At 31.1% G+C, this 22,013-nt stretch overlaps 1 protein-coding gene across 1 annotated transcript in view; it reads right to left on the bottom strand.

Moving 5' to 3' along the window:
• LOC103569172 (hemicentin-2) overlaps nucleotides 1-22,013 on the bottom strand; it is an 838,835-nt gene that overhangs the window by 36,550 nt on the left and 780,272 nt on the right. The window contains exon 6 of the mRNA XM_053740875.1: nucleotides 16,318-16,440. Coding sequence (XP_053596850.1) covers nucleotides 16,318-16,440 — 123 coding nt within the window. The remainder of the gene's footprint in view (nucleotides 1-16,317; nucleotides 16,441-22,013) is intronic.

Below are 22,013 nucleotides of genomic sequence, written 5' to 3'. Positions count from 1 at the left end.
TTTGTCTCGGTCAAGTACTAATGATCCATCATTTAATTTAGAGTTTGTATGTGATGTTGATACAGAAGAATGTATTGAAGTTCAAATTAAAAGAAAAGTTGCAATTCATAGATATTGATGTGTATGTTCTGTTTCAAACCGGAATATGGTGGTTGTTCCTCAAGATGCCCGTATGCAATGCTTTATTAAAAAAAGAATTTTTATTCCGGATGGAAATCGATGTTGCAGCGATCATCCGATAACAAAGCGCTTCTATGCTGAAGACTTGAATTCATTAAGAGTTTATTCTAATTGGAGTTTTTTAAAATCGTTAGAATTAACTAAAAAGAGACCAGCAGCAATACTCAATACTTTATTCAATAAAGACAATGTCACTACGGTGATTGATGAAAATAGCGACGAGGACTAGTCATGAGTTCATAAGATTTTTATTGTTAACAGATTAATACAGTTAATATATTTTTTCATAGTTTATAATTAGATAGTAATATTGACGTTATTGAATAAAGAACAATTACTTTTATAGGCTACGTAATATTTCACCAGCGGACAGAATACCCGCAAACAGAATATCCGCGGACAGACTACCCCCTGGACAATTGATCCGTAGGACTCTATTGGAACGGTTTGTGTGATGATGTGGCACATTAACAAAGAAAAAAGTTTGCCGTGTGCACACAGATGGCGTTTATTACCTGCGTGTAGTCGGTAACTTACCATCTTATAATAGTTGAAATAAAAATTGAAAATATTTAACAATTAATTTTATTTAAAACCGTACGATGGACGGTGGCGTTATAGGCCCAACCCATTTTATAATTTTTTGTTTACTTCAGTATTGGGTTTGGGGCAGGATGTGTTGGAGGTGCCTCATTGATGATTTCACCAACACATCTGGGATAAAACCTAATACTGCTTGGTGTCTATTAAACTTTAAGTTTGGTAAAGATTATAAGTTGGTGAATTGACGCGACGAATTACATATTCTAACACGCGACATCTAGTAACTGGCCAGTTGTTAGATAAAGAATAAAGGGTACACGAGCAAGTTAAAAAACTTGAAACAGTTTATGTGTCATCATCTTACATTATTTACAACATCAATTCTTGTTTTTTAAGTTTTAACTTTGAACAAGAATGTGGTAATACCTATGGTTGGGAGATTTTGTCGTGGGACCTTTTGTCTGAGGGTGTTTTGTCGTGCCGGGCAAATGTCGTGTTGCCCTTTTACTTGACGGTGTTCGTGGCTAGAGGATTGATAGCATCCGTATGCGTATAGCATCCAATCACGTGAGCCCAGACCGTACGATTGGTCCTAGATCGTTGTAAGTCGTGAACTAATATCAACCGTTTAGCACCGGTACAGTATTGATTATCTTCATCTTATTTTAATCCATTTAATTTCATTTTCATTTTAATATTGAATTATACCACAAGAAACATGAAGAATCAAAGAAAATTTTACCGTAATAAATGCGAAGATTTTGAATAATATTTTACCGCGAAAATGCGAAGAATTTGAATAATATTTTGAAACTATTTTTACCGTGAAAATACGCGAAAATTTTTTAACCAAATTTATATTTTATTTTATCGCGAAGACGCGAAGAATTTGAATACGTTAGAATTATTTTACCGCGAGAAGCGTGAAGACTTTATTTTATTTTAATCTACGAAGATTTTGAAACGAATAAATATTTGAATTGATGCAACAAAGCATATTACATAAATAAATAAATCAATAAATTAGAATCATATTAATTAACCACGAGAACGCGTTGTGAATTAAGTGTCCCGTGTTACTGCTGACAGTCTTGACACCTCACCTAAACCTGTTTAGGGTAAGTTTTAAACATTATAACCATTATCTGGTATTTCTACTCTTATGTACTTTGAAATATTTGTAAACCATATGTATGCAACATTTACTTCCATATTTACTGTTTTAAATATTGTCATTTGTAACCCTTTTGTAATTTGAGCATATTGAGTCCTCAATAAATAAATACTCATTAACATAAAACATTAAAAAAAATTATTTCTCAGACAATTTTACTTTAATGATGAGATACTAGCTTCACGAGGCTTTTCGGCAGCCTACCTTCCTTTATCCTCCATTTTTCTACCTGTCTAGCCGCTCAGACCGATAGTTCGCAGTAGGGGGTATACAATTTTGCGTTTACCGTACGACTTTTGATTGTAAAATTAGATCAGTCACATCATAAATTGGAAATCGCTTTGGGTTTTATCAATATTGTCTTCAACAATATTGTGTGGGCGCGATTAACATATAGAATAGAATAAACTGAGCATTTGGTCACGTGAGCCCAGGTCAGAGGATCGGTCCTTGATCAATGAAAGTACCCTTTTAGTCACTACATTTTTTTTCGAATATCGTACCTACGCCCATCACGATTTCCAATCGTGACACGTACCACGCTTAAAAATCAAAATTAAGAATAAAATCTCGTTTGTTTTTAGGTTCTTACGGACAAATATGGCTCTTATTTTTTTTCCAAAACGCTACCATCATGCCTCAAAACATATCCGGTTAGTAGATCATTCGATTAACAAGACGTAGAAAATAATAATTTTCAGACGTGGTAGTAGATAAAAATCTGAAACTTGCTGTATCGAAGTATTTCATGGGTACGAATATTTACTGAAAATATGAGCCCGATTCCTTTCTGGGGCCGATTCGGTATTCATATCGTCCCAGGGTCTTTGTTTAAGTTTTGTGAAATTTTATGAAATTTTATAAAACTTCATAAAATTTCATAAAAAAGTTTTTTTCCGGGCTTGGAATCTTCATAGCAATAATGTAAAATTTTATAAATTGTTATGTTATTTTGTAAAACTTTGTAACGGGGTAAATTGAGTTTTATCATCAACCAAAATCGTGATTTTTCACGGTTGGTCCATTACCCTACCTGCAAACCCAAAGGAGCATTTAATTAAGTTTTCCGACTTGTCGCCGGGCGCACTAAGAAAAAATGCTAGCATTCGAGGCCCAATCATAATTAGAGACCAAGCCAATAGGACTGGACAACCATCAAAACGAGACTGGTGACCGGAGTGATCCAACCGAAAGTCGAAGCCAACAACATGGACCATTCTCAGACGTTGTTAATTATATAATTGGGACTTGGTTTTCATATTGTAGAACCAACCGATAAAAGAAAATTCAATTGTTACAAGATAACAGGCAGGTAGCCGGTACCTTTTATTATTAAGAACTGATTGCGTCTGAATAGCAGGTTAAAGGAGAGTTCGAGTATTTGGCGAAGACGAGAATTTGATCCGAGAGAGTTAGCACGAGGAGGAAAATTTGAGACAACCCGGTTACCCAGGCATACACGGTCCAGAACCTAATACACGGACAAAAGAGAACAAGACACGGACGAAGACAACTGATACAGAACGAGCGACGGAAAAGAAATTAACGTAAATCGTAAAAGGTATTCTGTAGAATATTCCAGGCACGGAGCGAGTATATTTGATAATTAAAACACATAATTTAACGTCGTGTTTGCGAAGTACTGTCGTGTCAATTTAACGTGTAATAAAATAATTGTAAAGCCGGACTCAACAATTATTAGCTTTGATATTTCCAGCCAGGTTGTTCGCTAGAAAATTCTTCTGGAATCTTCTAGGCAGGTCATGTAAGGCTTTCGCCGGAAAATCAATTGCGTTCTAGTCAAAGTTATCTAGTGATTAATATTAGGGTAAAATTAATTATAAGTAAATTAAATTAATGAATCATATAAAATCAATTAATAAAATTATAAACGTTAATTGTGTCGTGAAGTAAAACGTGGAGAATTAATGTTCGAGTTTTTGAGCATTGTGATATCGAGGTCGTGATAAATTGTTAAGCGGTCACATAAAATAACTCATAAAACCGGCTTAACAAAAATTGTTGATAAGGAAAGACTAACGTTTATAAGAAATGAGTTGTTGAAAAATTATAAGTGATTTTGAAATGATAAATAATTATGTGGAATGTAATTTTAATTAAGAAATAGGTTTAATGGAATTTTATATTGGTAAAAGTGTGAGTCAGTAAAAATCGTAATTATCAAAATTGTGGTAATTAAATATGTTTTAAATAATTGTCATAAAGTAGTGATTAGTGTTAAAATTACGTAGAGGGTCCAGGGGACCGCGCGAGTTGATTAAATAAGGTTTTGTCGCGTAGAGGGTCGTGTTGACCGCGTGGAGATATAGTCTAAGAAAGTCGTGTGTATGTAAAATAGTCCAGGGGGCTCAGTGTGAGTGTGTGTGTGATGTAGCCAAAGGTAATCGGCTTAGTTAAGTTAAATTGATTAGTTAAAGGTGGTTGACGTTAGGTAATATGGTTTATAAAGTTTATACGGGTTTATAAGATTTTTAATATTTATAAGATCATAAGGTTTATTCGATAGAAGGTTTATAAGGTTAAATGAATAAAGGTAAAATTGTTAAGTGAACAATAAATTAATTATAAATTATCCTTCCTCATCCTTCTTTTACAAATTAAATTTTACACCGACCCTGATGATCTAAGATCCGGCTCTGGGAGGCCGTTATTACTTCCCGTGGCACCCTTGATAAAAGAATGACCAGAGTAGCAGCATAGCCCTGTTATAACTTTATGAAGTTTTACAAAAATTTATGAAATTATGCTGAACTCTATGAAATTTTACAAAAACAAAGTTTTGGCCTTTCTTGAAATTTCACAAAATTTTATGAAATTTCACAAAATTTTACAAGGTTTTATATTATGTTGCAAAATTTTGTAAAATTTTATAGAACTATCTCATTGTTTTTGATAAAATTTCATAAGTCTTTTTCAAATTTTATCAACTTTTATAAAATTTTGTAAAACTTTGTAAAATTTTATAAAAATATATAAAATTAAATATCAATAACTTCTTGGGATCTCGATAACAATTATGAAAACATCATAAATTTTTATAAGATTTTATAAAAATATATATAATTTTATATAATCGTATAAAATTTTATGAAGCTTTATAAAATTTCACAGAATTTCAACAAATTTTATTAGTATAATTTCATAATATTTGACAAATTTTAGTGAAATTTCATCAAATTTTATGAAACTTCATGAAATTTTATAAATTTTTATGAAAAAATTTTTTCCCGTGATATAATGTACCAAAATATGTCTCTGTATAAAACCATACCAACTCTTCCTCATTATGGTTTTTTTCGATCATCATATAATGTCATCTAACTCGTTTTTTAGTTTGAATCATATTATCAACAAAAAAATTGAAAAAACGCGATTTTTAATATTTTTATGTTTTAATTAAATTCAAAACACTGTTTTTATTGAACATAATCGGAAATTAAATTCTAAAAACCGCTTCTTTATTAATGATTTTCGATTCGTAAATTTTCAAACTTCAGCAGAAAACGTTACTTGTTAGAGCTTGAAAAGATCATAAAAAAACAACCGCATCTTATAGCATTTTCGAGCTCGAAGAGCTCGAATATACATCCGAACTAATATTTTCGAGCTTCTTGAGCTTGAAAACAGCGGGAAGTTTTGGGGCTGGCTCGCAGGACCAACTGACGCCCAGATGTTTTTTTGATGAATTTAGTCTCGGAGTTTTCAGCGATTTGAATTTAAGCCACGCCTCCCCGGTGAAAGTAGCGCCACTTTAACGTTATAGACTGTGCCGGTAAATGTCTCGTCTTAGTTTTATTAAATTTTATAAAAAAACATTTATATAACAATATAGCAAAAATCAAGCCAACCTGTATACACCTGTTTTATTATTGTGCATAAAAACTTAAAACTTCACTGTTTATTAATGACAATAAATAATCGGACTGGTTTGGTCTTATACGCCAATCTGTAAGCTTAAAATTGATATATAAATTTCCTAATTTTCATTAGCCTTTATTAAGTGATTTTGAGTGTTAAACATTTGAAAATTAATTATTAAGCATTGTGGTTATGTCACACAAACTTTCACGCAGCTGTTTTGCGCATTTTTCATGATCTATGGTAGTGTGGTTATGTGTCTTGTTACCTTTGTATCGAAGTGTTCGTGTGGATTGGTTCTATCTATAGTGATATACTATGTATTATTTGGTTACACTATGTGTCTATGTGTAGGATCCTTATATATGGATTTCTTATATTTGTGTGAAAACAATTCTGTCTAAGCTGTTGTTTGTAAACAGAATCAACTCGGTGTAAGTTGCTATGTCATTGTTAAATGACACTTGCTTTAGATGCAAGGCTGTACTTCGAACACCTTATACCTGTGACATTTGTAACAAGTCTTTCTACAAAAACTGTGTCACTGATTATATTAAATCTAGACCGGTAGATAATTGCTAAAGAGTTAAGTTTGCGTATTTAGTTAACTCAGTGGACAATAAAGCTAAGCAAAAGGCTAGTCAACCCTAAATTAGAAATCGTCTTCAATCTTTAAGATCGGTCACATCCAACAACTCATCAACATCTAGTTTTAAATCAGCTAAATCTACTGACTCACTCGCTATTATTGGAAGTGGATCGAGTTCAATTGTTTCCTCTCCGGTCACGCCTAGCTTACCATTATCACCTAGCAGTGATTCTGTCTTTCTTTGTGAATCGCAATATTCAGGGAATTTGTTTGCGTCTTCAAGTCAAGCTAATCATACAATAGTTCAAACACCTACTAGCTCTTTACCAGGTACAACTAAAACAATCCATTCAACTGTAAATTTGCTCTTCAGTACAATGGCATCAAATCATCTACCCTCTGATTGGTCATCATTATCTACTGATGACAAACGCACATTAGTTATGAAATTAGTTGCTTTATTACCAATGCTTACGACTGATTTTAAGTCATTGTCTTCCAAAATTGATGATTTTGGGTCTCGACAAGTTCTGCTGCATAAATGAGCTTGAAAAATATCAAAGAAGACACTCTAAAAAATTCCAAAAGTTTAGCTGATCAATATGCCTTATTTTCAAGTGTTGCTACATTAATTGATGCTACAGGCGTCCGACCGAATTCTCAAGTTACATCCGAATTGGTCATTTTTGGCATTCCGGATTCAGTAGCCTAAGGTTTATCTTCAATGGAGATCACTTCTAGTGTATTTAATACTCTAAAGTACTTGAACTCAAGGCTGACATACTATCGTCTAGGATAATAGAAAAGAGAACTAAAAACTTCTTAAATAGTGATAATGAAAATGTAAAACCTATTTTGCACTCATTCATAGTTAAACTTAAATCTCCTCAAATACGAGATTATATTATTGAATGTAAGAGAAAACTTAAAATATTACTAGTAAAAACTGTCTTCCCTGAAGCTGTAAATGTTTCTTCTAAGGGTATTTTATATGTAAATGAATTTTTAAATGTTGAAATGCATAAATCGCTACTCATTACTAAGTCTAAGGCTAAAACTTTACGTTTTAAATATGTTTTTGTGCAGAATAGTTCAATATTTGTTAAAAAAGATGATAACACTACAAAAATTATGATCTGTTGTGAAGCAGATCTTACTAAACTTGATTAACGTCACTTAGAATTAACTAATTATTTGAATCCTCAATACACGTATGTAAGGCTCTTAAGCTTGAATATTAATAGTTTTAATGGTCATGTTGCCCAATTTCTAGATCTAGTTGCTTTTACAAAACCACACATTATTGCTATTACTGAAACATGGCTTAAACCGTTACAGAATAACTCTTTACTTAACTTAGAAAACTTTACAGTCTTTAGAAGAGATCGAGATTTAATTAATCCAGAAAATGGTTGCTTCATTAAAGGTGGTGGTGTTGCATGCCTGGTTCATAAGTCACTAACAGCCAAAGCCATCTATATACCCATTACAGATAATATTAAACAGCCTGAATATTTAATTCTTGATGTCATATCGTCTAGTAACCACTTACTGCTATTGGTAATCTATCGTAGACCACAAGGTAATAACCTTGATGAATTTTTTAATGTTATCTCAAAATTGATGGTAAATTACAATAATCTGATAATTACAGGTGATCTGAATTTTGATCTATTGGAGCCCTCTAAAACACCTAATCATTTCCAGTCATTTATTTCGGAATTATCGTTATATTGTGTTCCGTTTGGTGCTACCCTTCATTCTTATAACAAAAATTCGTGGTTAGATGTTATTATTCTTGATAATCAATCTAAAATGGCTAGTTTGCGGAAATCCAATCAACCCTTTATAAATGGACATGATTATCTTTTATGTGATTATGCTTTTAATATCTCGAAGCCTTCTGCGAAAGCTGTAACCTATAGGGACTTTTCTTAAACTAATCATGATGATTTACGTAATATCCTTATGCAATCTCTTTAAATTGACAGAGAACTCTTAGACAATGCTGATTCCAATTATTTAGCTAGCTTATTTCATGTTACTATTATTTCAATTCTTGATAAATTTACACCTGTTCGCTCACGCAAAGTAACTCATGCTCCTAACCCTTGAGTAACGAAAGAACTTAAAGCAAAGTGCAAAGAACGTGATATTCTATATAAACGTGCTAAAAGAAATAATGATAAATACCTATTAAACCTTTTTAAAATTAAGAGAAAGTTATTAAAAATTGAACTAAGTAGGGCCCATGAAAATTACTTATGTGATGCACTAAGTAATATTCCTTCAGGTTCTAACGTGTGGAGTAAACTTAAGCACTTGGGGTTAGTTAAAGGTTCAACTTCCTTGCCATTAAATTTCATTGAACCGAGAGAATTAAACATGCACTTTGCAAATAGACAACATCCAGCATGTAATGAAGCAACTTTTGATGACATTAAATAGTCATGTAGTAGTCTTGTAAATGGTTCCTTTGTATGGACTGTGATTGACATCGTTGATGTAACAAAAGCTCTTCATCTCACTTTTAGTAAATCGAAGAGTAAAAGTCCAGATGAATTGAATATTCAGTGGCTAAAAAATTACATTCCCCAGTTTGCCATCTTTCTCACAGAGCTTTTTAACAGATCTCTTAATACAGGTATTTTCCCTCAAGATTGGAAAGCAGTTTACATCTTACCATTGAATAAAATTTCCCAACCGCGTTCTCTCTCTGATACTTGACCTATTGCAAATACTTCTCATCTAAGTAAGGTTTTTGAGAGAATAATTGCAAATCAAGTAGTTACATACCTTGAGGATAATAATCTTTTAGATAAATACCAATCAGGGTTCAGAAAACATCATAGTACGCAATCTGCTCTATTAAAACTTACTGATGATATTGCTAGAGCAATGGATAGTAATCAGTAAACGCTAATGGTTTTATTTGTTCTGACCAAAGCTTTCGATTATGTTGATCACAAAATCGACATGAAAACTTTGATTGAGTTAGGCTTTTCCCTTGAGACTGTTAAATGGTTTTTGTCTTACTCATCAAAAAGAACTCAATCTGTACTTGATGTAGATGGTAAGCCAAGCCAGTTGGGTTTGAAGATACAACTTCTGGAGTTCCTCAAGGTTCTGTTCTTGGACCCATATTTTTTTACTTATTATGAACTCTGCGGCAAAACGACTTGCTTATAGTAGCCATGGTTTATTTGCTGATGACAAATATATCTATTTACATTGTTATAGTTATTAAATTTATGAAGCTACTAGGCAGTTGAACTTAGATGCTCAAGCAGTAGTCAATTGGGCTAGAGATAATAGGTTAAAAGTAAATATTCTTGAAACTAAAGCTATGTTATTAGGCTCAAATAACAAGGTAAAAGCTCTTCTTCGAGAAGGTATTCCTAAGGTTGAAATTGATGGTGTAGCACTCCCTTATGTTTAATCAACCAAGTGTCTTGGACTTCACTTAATGTGTAATTTATCTTGGAATTTACACATCTCAAAAACGAAAAGTAAAATCAACTCGGCGTTATATAGCTTGAAATTACGTAGAAATATTTATACCTCATCAATTAAAAAATTACTTGCATTGGCAACTATTTTACCATTAATTGATTATTGTACCATTGTATTATTAAATTCAACTTATGATAATAATTGTAAACTCCAACGTTCTCTAAACTCAGCAATTCGTTTCATCTGCAGTCTAAAACGAGATGAACATGTTTCGCCTTACAGACGTGAATTGGGATGGCTGTCAATAAAGAGTCGTCGAATTTATTATACCTCTTGCTATTTTTACAGACTATTAGAAATTGGTAAACCTTGCTATTTACGTGAATTATTCCAAGAAGACCCTTCTGTGAGACGCTCTGAGAGACCAGTAGTCAAGAAAAATAGTATTCTCTTTAAATTGCCGAATTTCAGTACAACTCGATATGAATCTTCCTTCGTCGTTACAGTGATACGACTTTGGGAAGAATTACCAGAGGATATTATTAATTCGTCTAGCTTAGAAGTTTTTAAAAATAACATGTTTGATTATTTATTTAATCTCGATGTTTAAATCCTGAACTTTTAGTCAATTTTCTTAATTTTATTGTTAGTCTTTAGATTCTTAGCGAATTTACCCTTATTCTCAACGACTCTTAAATTTTTAAATTTTTGTTATTAATTCTTTATTGATTTAAATTTTTGGATTCATCTATACTTTATATCATGTAAAGTTAATCTATCTTTATAATATTTCTATGTAAATTGCCTTAAGTATAAGTAGCTTATATTGCACAATAATGTAAATTTCTTTGCATAATTTTTTTTTTGCCATTCGGCATTAGCCTTGGCATAAATGTTAATAAGCTAAATTAAATTAAACTAACATAAATAAAGACATTTAAGGTAAATGTTTTTCTTTCTATATTATCTGTGATATTTGTTTTTCAATACCAGCAATTCATATATATTGCATTTTATAGCATTTAATCGGTTTAAAAATTATTTCAAGATATGCGGTATTTATTTTTTCTTAATTTTATGTTAATAACATAATTTCCAATGCACCGATTTTTGAGAATTTTTTATTTTTTTATTTCTTCCAATTTTGAAAAATTAAAAAAAAAATTTAATTCTACATACCATTGAGTTTTAAGTAGCCTAGGAGTAAAATGACTGGTCTGTAAAGTTTCTTATCTAAAGAAGTTTACAAAATAATGTTCTATCTAAATTTATTATTTTCTATACATCCTTTATATTTTATTATTTGAGACTTTAATTTTTAACTTCCCGCTTAGAAAATCGATTATTTTCAAAAATTTCGGGAAGTTATTGTTTTCACCCCGATTTTCGAAAATCGAGTTTTCATTACATGTTGACGTTTTGAGGTCCTAGGAAGCTATTCTGACTATTTTGAGAATGATGTCCGAGCGTCTGTGTGTGTGTGTGTGTGCGCGTGTGTGCGCGAATGGTCTATAACTTTTTAACTAATGAATCGATTTGGATGTTAAAGGCGGCAATCGAAAGAACTTGTTGGCCATCAACTTTCCTAAAAATTTGAGATCATTTGATCAAGTAGACTCGAAAATATTGGCGAATTACGAAAAAAAAAATTTTTTTTTTTAGGTTTTTATTGATTTCTCAGATACGAATTGAACGATCGACGCCAAAATCTAATCAGCTTTAGAATTTAATAAAACGCGTCAAATGCCGCCTTAACCATCTCAATCGGTTAATTTGTTCAAGAAATATCGTTGAAGAAAAAAATGGTAAAAAGCGGTTTTTTTTTAAATATCTTAAAGACGGCTGAATCGATCACTTTCAAATCCTAATCAGCTTTAGAATTTAATAAAACGCGCCTATTGCCACCGCAAACGTCAAAATCGGTTAATTAGTTCAAAAGATATCAGCGTTGAAAAGTTAAAAAAATAACATTCTATATTGTTTTTTCCAGATAAATCAAAATATATTGTACTAAAATGTGTCCAAAATCTTGCAATCTTTTCCTATTTATGGTCTCTTTTGATCATCATATAATGCCATCAAACTTGTTCTTTAGTTTAAACCATATTATCAACGAAAAAATCGAAAAAACACAGTTTTTAATCATTTTCTCGGATACTTTATGTATTATTGCTCTGACCAAAGCAAAAACTCATTTAAATCTTAATTTTAATCACGGACATTGATTTCTGTCTCAATAGATTTAGTTTATTGAACATAATCGGAAATTAAAATTTAAATACCGCTTGTTCATTACTGATTTTCGATTCTTGAACTTTGAAACTTTAGCAGGAAGCGTAACTTGTTAGAGTTTGAAAAGCTCATTAAAAAAACAATCGCATGCAATATGATTTTCGAGCTCGAAGAGCTCGAAAATATAGTCACATTAATATTTTCGAGCTCCTTGAGCTCAAAAACAGCGGGAAGTTTTGGGGCTGGCCCGCAAGGCCAACCGACGCCCGGATTTTTGATTTTACAAACATCAGATATCTAAGTTTTGGCTGTTAATCTTTAAAGTTTAATTTTTTCAGCATTTACTTGGTCTTTTTAGGTAGATTTTTTTAAAAATCTAATTATTGTATTTGTCCTCATGGTCGATTTTACAAAGAATTTCGTCATAAACTATTATAATTAGTTGAGTAGAGTTCAAAAATACCATTCGTTAAAAAATTTATGTATGTATATATATATATATTTATGCAATAGAACCGACTTCTGAGGACACGATTGCGCTTACAATTCTTATCCGATCTTAATGGAACTTTCTAAACTTATTCTATGTGTAATTACCACGGTTAAGTTCGAAAGGGGGCAGAATCGGTTAATTAGTTTAGAAGTTATGGCTGTTTGAAACTTTTGCGATTTTTCGAAAAAATCAGTTTTTAATCACTTTTAAAGTCCATATAACTTTAAAACTTAAAACTCATAGATAATTTCTGTAAAAAGTATGTGACCTTAAACTCTATATTTAGATCATTTCTTCCAATAATTTGATAGCCTTGAAAATTTTAATAGAATCAAAAAATGTTGAAAATATGGTATTCATTCCACATTACTCATGCTTGTCCCATCATAATCCAGTTTCATCAGTTGTATTTTACTGTGCACAAAATAACCTGTAAATTTCACAACTATTTTATATTTTAAAAGTATTTCTTTCATTATTTATAATATATCAAATGTACCTCTCATCCCAATTATTATCACTGGTCTTGTCATTATGATAGCGCCTATAGTTCTTATCGGATATTAATGAAATTTTTTATACTTATTCCATAGGCGATTACCTCAATCAAGTTCAAAGATGGGCTGAATCGTTCAAATAGTTTTGAAACTATGGCTGTTTGAAATATTCATGATTTTTCGTAAAAATCAGTTTTTAATCACTACTATAGCTTATATGACTTCAAAACTAATATTCATAGACAATTTCCTTAAAAAGTATCTGAAAGCTTGTCTAATAATCCATAATTTATGACCTTAAGCTTCATGTTTTGACCATTTCTTCCAATAATTTGATAGCCTTGAAATTTTTAATGAAATAAAAAAACGTTAGAAATATTGTTTTCATCACCTAACTTATGAATTTCCCATTATAATACAATTTTATCACGTGTATTTTATTGTGAACAAAATAACCTGTAAATTTCACAGCTATTTCATATTTTAAAATTATTTCTCTTATTATTTATGATGCTTCCAGCGTACCTGTACGTCCTACAATTATAACTGGTCTTGCCATTGTAACAGTGATTACAATTGTGATCTAATACTAATTAAATTCTCAATACTTCATTTATGTGAAGGTTAGTTTGGTAAATCACCCATATAATGTTATGTCAAATCAACTATCTGAAGTTCTCTATCGAACATAATCGTTGTCCTTTTTTACCCTCACTTTTAGAAAACGAGTTTAATTTCATGTCATGACTATACACAAACATATATCGATGAATTGAAAAATCTACCTTCCATTTCGGCTACCGAATGGCCTTTTTTATATTTTTTAATAATAATTTTATCTAAATAAAATGTATATTTTAGCATTTGATTTAAAATTATTATCTATTAAATATTGAAACCATGATTTCACTGTTTGAATGAATATTGATTGCTAAAAATATTATAATTATTACACATCAAGCTTTATTTATTACAGTTCCTTTTCTTCCGTGTAGATTTTCCAACAATTTTAATATCCCGCTAAGAAAATTAAAAATTCCCGACCCGATGAAAAAAGATTTTATATAACTGTATACAGTTATATATTATTTATATACAATTGGATGGAGGTGATGCATAATTATATAAAATTTTTATACGAGTGTATGTATGTGGTGTACGGATGTATATAAATATTCTGTAACTTTTGAACAGATGCAGCGATTCGGGGTTTTTGTGGTGGCGTTTGAACCGGCTTATCAATTCCAACAGTTTATAAGAAATTAAGCATAATCTGTAAAGTGCATTCGGAGATATTCCAGAAAAAGTTTGGAAAATTAAACGAGCGTGTCTTAAGCGCAATAAAACAATAAAAATGCGTAAATGATAGCGTTCACGCTCAAGACATGCAATTATTTTGTTCAATTAAATGATTATAAAAAACGTGCAGTCATTTATTATTAATTCTATTAATTTAATGTTAATAGCGAACGAACTTTTATCTTTTATTTTATATGATAAAATTAAATCGATAACGGAATTTGACTGTTATTTCGTTTGAGGCTTTACGGTTACGATTTCATTCTTTATTATTCGTTTTTTTGTTGGAATTTTCCCGTGAGTGGTATTATCTCCTCTGTAGGTCGAGCCAAAAAAAAAATCTTAACAGATGATAGAACAGTTAGTAATTATACCATCATGTATGTATAGTTTTTGCTAGTCCATAGTTATTTCAATCTTATTTTATGAAAAATCATATGTAGGGCTGCCGAAATCGCAGAAAATTCACTGAACTGACAGTCGGAAAAAATTAATTGTATTGAAACGGAATTATTTTGACACACAATTTTCACATGGGTCTTAGCAAATTTCCTAAGGAATAAAAAAAAATCAAATCGTGAAGTTAATTTTTGACAAAGTTATGGTGTTATCAAGCCCAGTGCTCCTATAGATATCACGCTTTTATTCGTTTAATTCGACAGAAAAACGAGTTTTTCCTGAGAAATCTTATTGAATCGATAAGAAAATTTATTTAGCGTGTTCTGTAGTTATTATTATTTATCTCGACATGCTTTTTGTATATAATTTTTTTCGTTTAATTTATGAAAATCACGTTTTAATCGAAATCACGATTTTTAGGCGAGAGTAGAGCATACCTGCGCGCCTCGCGCATAAGGCATGCAATAAAATTTTTTCGAAATGTTTTTTTCAGATAACTTGTAATAGACTCGATGGATTGCTTCTAAAATCTAATCAGCTCTGAAAATTTATAAGCTGCGTCAAATGCTATCTCTCTACTTAGAAAAACCGATAGATTCTTATAGCTGTATGTATGAGACCCTATAAATCAACTATAGCACTTCTCATTAAACTCATTCATTTTTATAAAATCTTTATAGGAATGTATGAGAATTTATTGTATTCTATGAGATTCTTTAAACAGGGCTCAACCATCAAAATCGTTTTATTCGTTCAAGAGAAACCGTTTTAGAAAGAATTGCGAAAAACTATTTTTTTTCTAATAAAATTCAAAGTATTGAGCTAATTGATTAAAGTTTTTATTTGAACGTTAGTGGTTAAGAAACTGCGTCAAATGTTACTTTAAACACCAAAATTAGTTCGTTATTTCGAATGGTATTGCTGATGCTAAATAAAAAAATAACAAAATTCACTTCATTATTTATTTTGTTATTCTTTATTACTTGAATTTTCGCAACCAAATGTGCAACGTTACTATTTTCGAGCTTGACGAGCTCAAAAATATTTTGACAGTAATCGAGCTCCCTGAGCTTCAAAATAACGGAAAGTTTCGAGGCTGGATTGCAGGGTCAGGCGGTAATCAGATTTTTTTTTTTCAATTAACAGTTGATAGAAAAAAATATGTTGAAAATCAAAATAATGTAAAGGTTTTCAATGGAAAATTGTTGTATTTGCAATAACCTTTTAATTCACTTGAGTATTTCATAATATAACATGAATGCTTAAGCTATGCACTTTTGCGTTTTTCAATTTTTTTTTGTATTTACATTATAAAAAATCTTTTTTTTGTATTATTTGAACGGATAATGAAATATATTATAATGTTTTATTGTTTTATTTGTAAACTTTTTTTGTATGCGTGGTATATTGTTTTTATAATAACAGCGGATTACGAGGGATTCAAAAGACAGCTTTTAATCTATTTATTTAGTTCATCGAGCTGTGAAAGCTTGAAAGCGAGTGCGACAGCTTCATTTATGAATACATTGAAACACAACTGGGAAAATTTTTTTTTCTGTGCATGAAAAGTATTACTTACCACACTGCCAAATTGGTAAACTGGATGGATTGCTGTCTACATCGCATTTTAAACTAACAGCCATCCCCTCGAATATGGGATTTCCAAATCCAGGTAAACGTGTTATGGCAAATGACGGAGTATCTGGACATACATATAAAACTATTATTTGTATATGGACGATGATATTATTCTTTTTAAAATTTCGATTTATGGCTACGAAAGCTATGATAAAAAAAAAAAAAGTATATCGTTACTGGTTTACCGAACTGACAATATTTAATGGAATCACTTTTATCTCTCACATAAATTTAAAAAAATATTATTTTGGAATTACATATCTATAGATTCTCATTAATTTATTCAATTTATATGAATAAATATATATATATATTTTCTGATATTGCCGTAAAATTTATTACTCCGACTAATAAAACTGAAAACATAAGAGTTGATAATTCAAAATATATTTCATTGATCGTTTTCGTTTAACAGAAATTTTTTTCCAATAATAGGATGTTGGTAACATTTTTATGATTAAGTTGGTCCTAAATAGTGAAGCTTGAAATTCGATAGTTAAAGTCACTAAAAAGAATGACGCCGAGTAATTTGGTTGGTTGTTATAATACGATAGTTAAGACAATACCGCGGGTAATGAAAGCACTATCTCGGCCTGCTGACAATTAGAACGAGTTATGATGAGGTAAATATCAAATAAAGCGAACAATGCAACACAATAGAAGTCATCAAGCCATCTTCATAGATGTATACACTGCAGATGTCGTAAATTTTCTATTTATTATTATTTTCCTTTCATTTATTGCAGTATTTGGATATGACTATTTTTGTCACTAGTCAAAATATTTTCACATAATTAAAACAAAAAAGTAAATATGCGGAAGAGAAACTAGTAGTTTAGAGAGCAGATAACAAAACTTTTTTTTTTACTCACGCGTCGATAGAGTTCAATTATCGAGCGTTGTATGTCGTGAATAAAGTAGTATTTTATCATGGTTATTGACTGAACCATAGAATTTACTTTTAAGCATATTAATATAATGTTCAATCATATTATTATTGTTATTATTATTATTATTATTATTATTATTATTATATTATTATTATTATTATTATTATTATTATTATTATTATTATTATTATTATTATTATTATTATTATTATTATTATTATTAAGAAAAAATTTTAATTTTAATTGTGCAATTTTAACTGTATAACTTCCGTTTTCTACAGTTTTATTCTTTACATATTTACATTACATAGTCTTTAGGTTACGTTACAAGCAATTTTTAAGTCCCTATTTTCTAGGGTAAATATATTTCTAACGAACTGCTCTAAACTTTTTCGGACTATATATCTTGGCCATCTTTTTTTTTTTTCTATTCCATATGTCTAATTATTAGCTATCGATTCCTATTTCTTGTTCCATACTTGTTTTGCAATCACGGAGTGTTTTTTAGTGGTGAAGATTGCAGACAGGTGGCAGTTTGGCGGCTGTATGGAGCGCATCCCACAGATCAATACATTATATCAACTTGTGTAAAATAATTCATTTGCTCGCTGTGGGATTCGAACCTGAGCCTGGCCAGTACTTGCGTTCGAAGACAAGAGTGTTATCTACTTGACCACAAGTACTGGTTTATTATTATTATTATTATTATTTTTATTTTTATTTTTATTATTATAATAAATTTAATAATAATAATAACAATAATGATATAACTAATTTTTTTCATTTATGGTAATAAATTTATTATGATAATAATAATAAAAAATAATGATCTATTTTTATATTATTAAAAGAATAAGGAAAATTTTGTTCCCGCCATATCTATATGATAGAACTAGTTAATATTATTGAAATTAATATCATTAGATAGGTCTTGACTTGAATTTGTGCCTTTTCATAGTTTAAACTCTTCTTAATTGCCAAGTATTGAGATACATAGATTTATCTATATCATTCGAATTACATTTAAATTACGCAAGAAAAAATACGATTTTCTTCAAATAAATTAATATTTTAACTATACTGTCACTAAATATGACTGTATATCACTGAATATATAGCTATATCATTTACATCACGTTACTTATTCCAAAATGACAAATTTTTATACTCCCTTTTTGTTTTAGGAAGCTTCTCAAAGCCAAAAAAGTGTGCATAGAGAAAAAAGGATTCATTAACACAAAAAATCTTTACTCGCCTAAAAAAAAATTTAGCTTACTACAAAAAATTTTTTGCATTGTGAATTAAAAACAAAAATTTATTTAGAACTAGAAAAAATTACTTGGTGCAAGGAATTATTTCTTGACCAAACAAATCTTTTCTCACTCCAAGACAATTTTTGTATTTAATTCATAATGCATAAAATTTCTTGGTGCGAATTTAAATTCTTTGCGACAAGAAATCCTTTTTTCCTGCGCATTTCATAAATTTAGTAGTGATATTTAGGCAGCCACGTAGTGACTGCAGGTTGCTCGTAATTATTATTATTATTAAATTACAATTAATCATTATTATTTTAATAGGAATAGTAATTATTATAATAAATTTATTATAATAAATGAAAAAAATTTATTTTCATATGATATAATTATATATTTGAATACGTAAACGTTGTTGAGTAATTCATAATTAATTTAGTTAGGATAATAATTTTATTTGTTCGCTCTCAATAATAAATACTAGTGCCATTCCTAAAAAGAATTGTTCAAGTCGTTACGGGAAAAAATATCTCAGATAGTACTCATTACTATCTTACATAAAAGCCACTACTACGATGCAGAGTAACCAGTAATATGTAAACAGAGACGCAGGCGCTACCTGCAGATAGCAGTGGGTAATATGTTTAACAGTAACCTTTGCTATCTGACATACGACTGGCTGCTATGTACATAGAACTGGGTAACATGTAAGAGTGTCATATGTAAGATAGTACTGAGTAATATCTGACATGGCGCTGAGTATGATGATCGATCAATTCCAAAATCTTATCAGTTCTAGAACTCGATGAAAGCTTTCGATTGCCGCCAAGAACGTCTCAATCGGATAATCCGTTCGAAAGATATCGTCGACGAAAGAAATCGTAGAAAACAGTTTTTTGCAAATATCGTCTAAGCGACTGAACCAATCATTAAAAAAATTTTATCAGCTCTTGAACTTAATAAAACGCGCCGATTGTTACGTTAACCGTCTCAATTAGATAATCCGTTCGAGAGATATCGTCGATGACAGAGCTCCAAGAGCTCGAAAACATTAGTATAAATACATTTTCGAGCTCTTCAAGCTCGAAAATACCTTAGTTTCCCTTTTTTCAATGAGTTTTTAAAGCTCAAAAGGGCTACGTTTTATGTTAGAGTTTAAAAATTCAAAATGCAAAATAATTACTGAATCAGCGTTTTTTATATATTTATTCACAATTATGTTGAATAATTTGCTCAAAAATAAGTATTTACGTAATACGTTGTATCTATATCGTGTAAATATATCGTGATACGAGCGAACATGACGATATTTAAGCAGTCACTTCCAATGACCTACAGAAAGAACATAGTAGTTTTGAGTAATGTCGTTCAGTAATTATGTTAATTAAAGTAACGTATCACAGTTCAATCAATCTACCTATTAGTAGTTGGAGAAACTATTTATGCCTAGTGAAATACGGTGACTACTTTGTTAGTGTAGTTGCGTTGACTATTAAAAGTAGTTACAGGAACTATTGGATGATAAACAAACTAAAATAGTCACTGGTTCATTCTTTATTTGTAGAAGTGAACTAAAATCGTATTGTTATTATTATTGCTGAATCACAAGTTCTGAGAAATAATATCAAATAGTTACCATAATTAAATAAGAAATGATTGTAATGTTTAGTTGATACTATTATTTTTAAATAGGTTCGGGTACTATGGTATAGTATAAAACACTATAAGTAATAGTTAAGATTACTATTTTTTCACACTCATGCCTTTATAGTTACCACAACCATTCACTGTTCTCTCAGTGATATAGTAAGTAATGTAATCAAATATAATTGTGATTGAATATAGGATGATATAGTTATTCATAAATCCAATAAATATTTGACAAACAATAAATATAACTACAAATATTCGACAATATTAAATAATTTTAAAAGAATTATTTTTAATTCTTTCATTACAGCCGTATTTTGATTGCTAACATTAGCTACCCGGGAAAAAATTTTGTTGGAATAATTCAACATAAAAATACATCATTTTGTCATTTAAATTTTTAAATAAAATGCTAAAATATTATACTTCAAGTATTCTTAGAATTTGTAAAAATTCTACCTAAACTTTTTAATTTTGACAACTCATCCTTCGAGTCAGGCAACCCGAGAACCCTTTTCTTACGACTTTGCAGCACTCGCTGGGGCCATAAACCATGGGTACAACGTAGTGCTTAAACGGGACGTCCACATCTGGAATATCTCAACTCTCTCCTAGTTTAAGTTTTTTTTTTAACTTTGCTTTCAGTCGCAAAGAATATTCAACAATAATTTCGTTGTTTTGGACTAGAATATTCTGGATTTTTCCAACGGAAAAATACTCGGGTACAGTCGAGTATTTTTTTTTATAATTCTTCAACCACCGAGTCCTGAGACCCAGATCAACGAAACCAGTTCCTTCCGATCCATCGCAGTAAACAGATCTTGGTTTTCTATCTCACAGCATTCATATTTCTCATAAGTTGTCTCATTCAATTTATGTGTTGCGTTATCATTAACTCAGTGCTAAGTGCTTCACTCACAAGTAGCGATCGGTGCAATTGGCGCATTCCTGGTTGCAGTTTACTCCAGCAAATCCAGATATTTCTTTTCATCGACTGGTAGCAGTTATCAGCTGTCATCAGCTATCATCACTCCCGATACGTGACAGCACGCAGCTACGAACTCGACAGTGGGAGCGCATACAGTGCAATTTACAGCCGAAGGGTTGGCTATTTTTCATTACAATTAGCAAGTTGGTACGTCAATCACATTAACTATGCCTTCTCCGGGTAGACTCAAAGCTACATCTATTGCTCAGCCAGCAGTTCCCATACTGCTGGTCTTATTTTCACGTTTCCGCTCTCTTGCTATCCTCATGAGAGATCAGGAAGATTATGCACGTATCTTCCCTCTCTCAGAATACTCTGTCTCAGACCCATGACTCCCATCGCAGGCATGGATGCCTGAGAACTATCAATCAGTCTCAGGATCACGACTCCCAACGCAGTCGTGGATACCTGAGGACTATCACTCGCTTTCAGGGTCACAACTCCCATCGCAGTCGTGGATCCCTGAGAACTGTTCATTCACTCTCAGATCAATGACTCTTATCGCAGTCTCTCCGTACGCCCAATGTTTGACAATCTCACTGGCACCTAACGTGATTTGCAGATTTTCGAGAGTACGAGCACGCGAGTTCGAGCATCCGAGTACGAGCATACAAGTACGAGTGAGCGAGCCAAGCAGACTTCGAAGCAGATTTGGCAACGTGCATGCCCGTCAGCAAGAAACGTTGCGTGAACTGACTCCAGTTGCAATCCAGCGTCAACTTCTAGTTCTATTCCTGCAATTCTACCTTCACCAGCACCAGATAAATTCATCACAGCTGTACTAATTGTTATAAAATAAATTACTCACAGATAAACTAAACAAATTTTTTTATAAAATTTTATGCTGAAAATG

The sequence above is a fragment of the Microplitis demolitor genome, chromosome 7 (genome assembly GCF_026212275.2).
Source record: "Microplitis demolitor isolate Queensland-Clemson2020A chromosome 7, iyMicDemo2.1a, whole genome shotgun sequence".
NCBI lineage: Eukaryota > Metazoa > Arthropoda > Insecta > Hymenoptera > Braconidae > Microplitis > Microplitis demolitor.
This window is presented reverse-complemented; position numbering and strand designations above follow the sequence as displayed.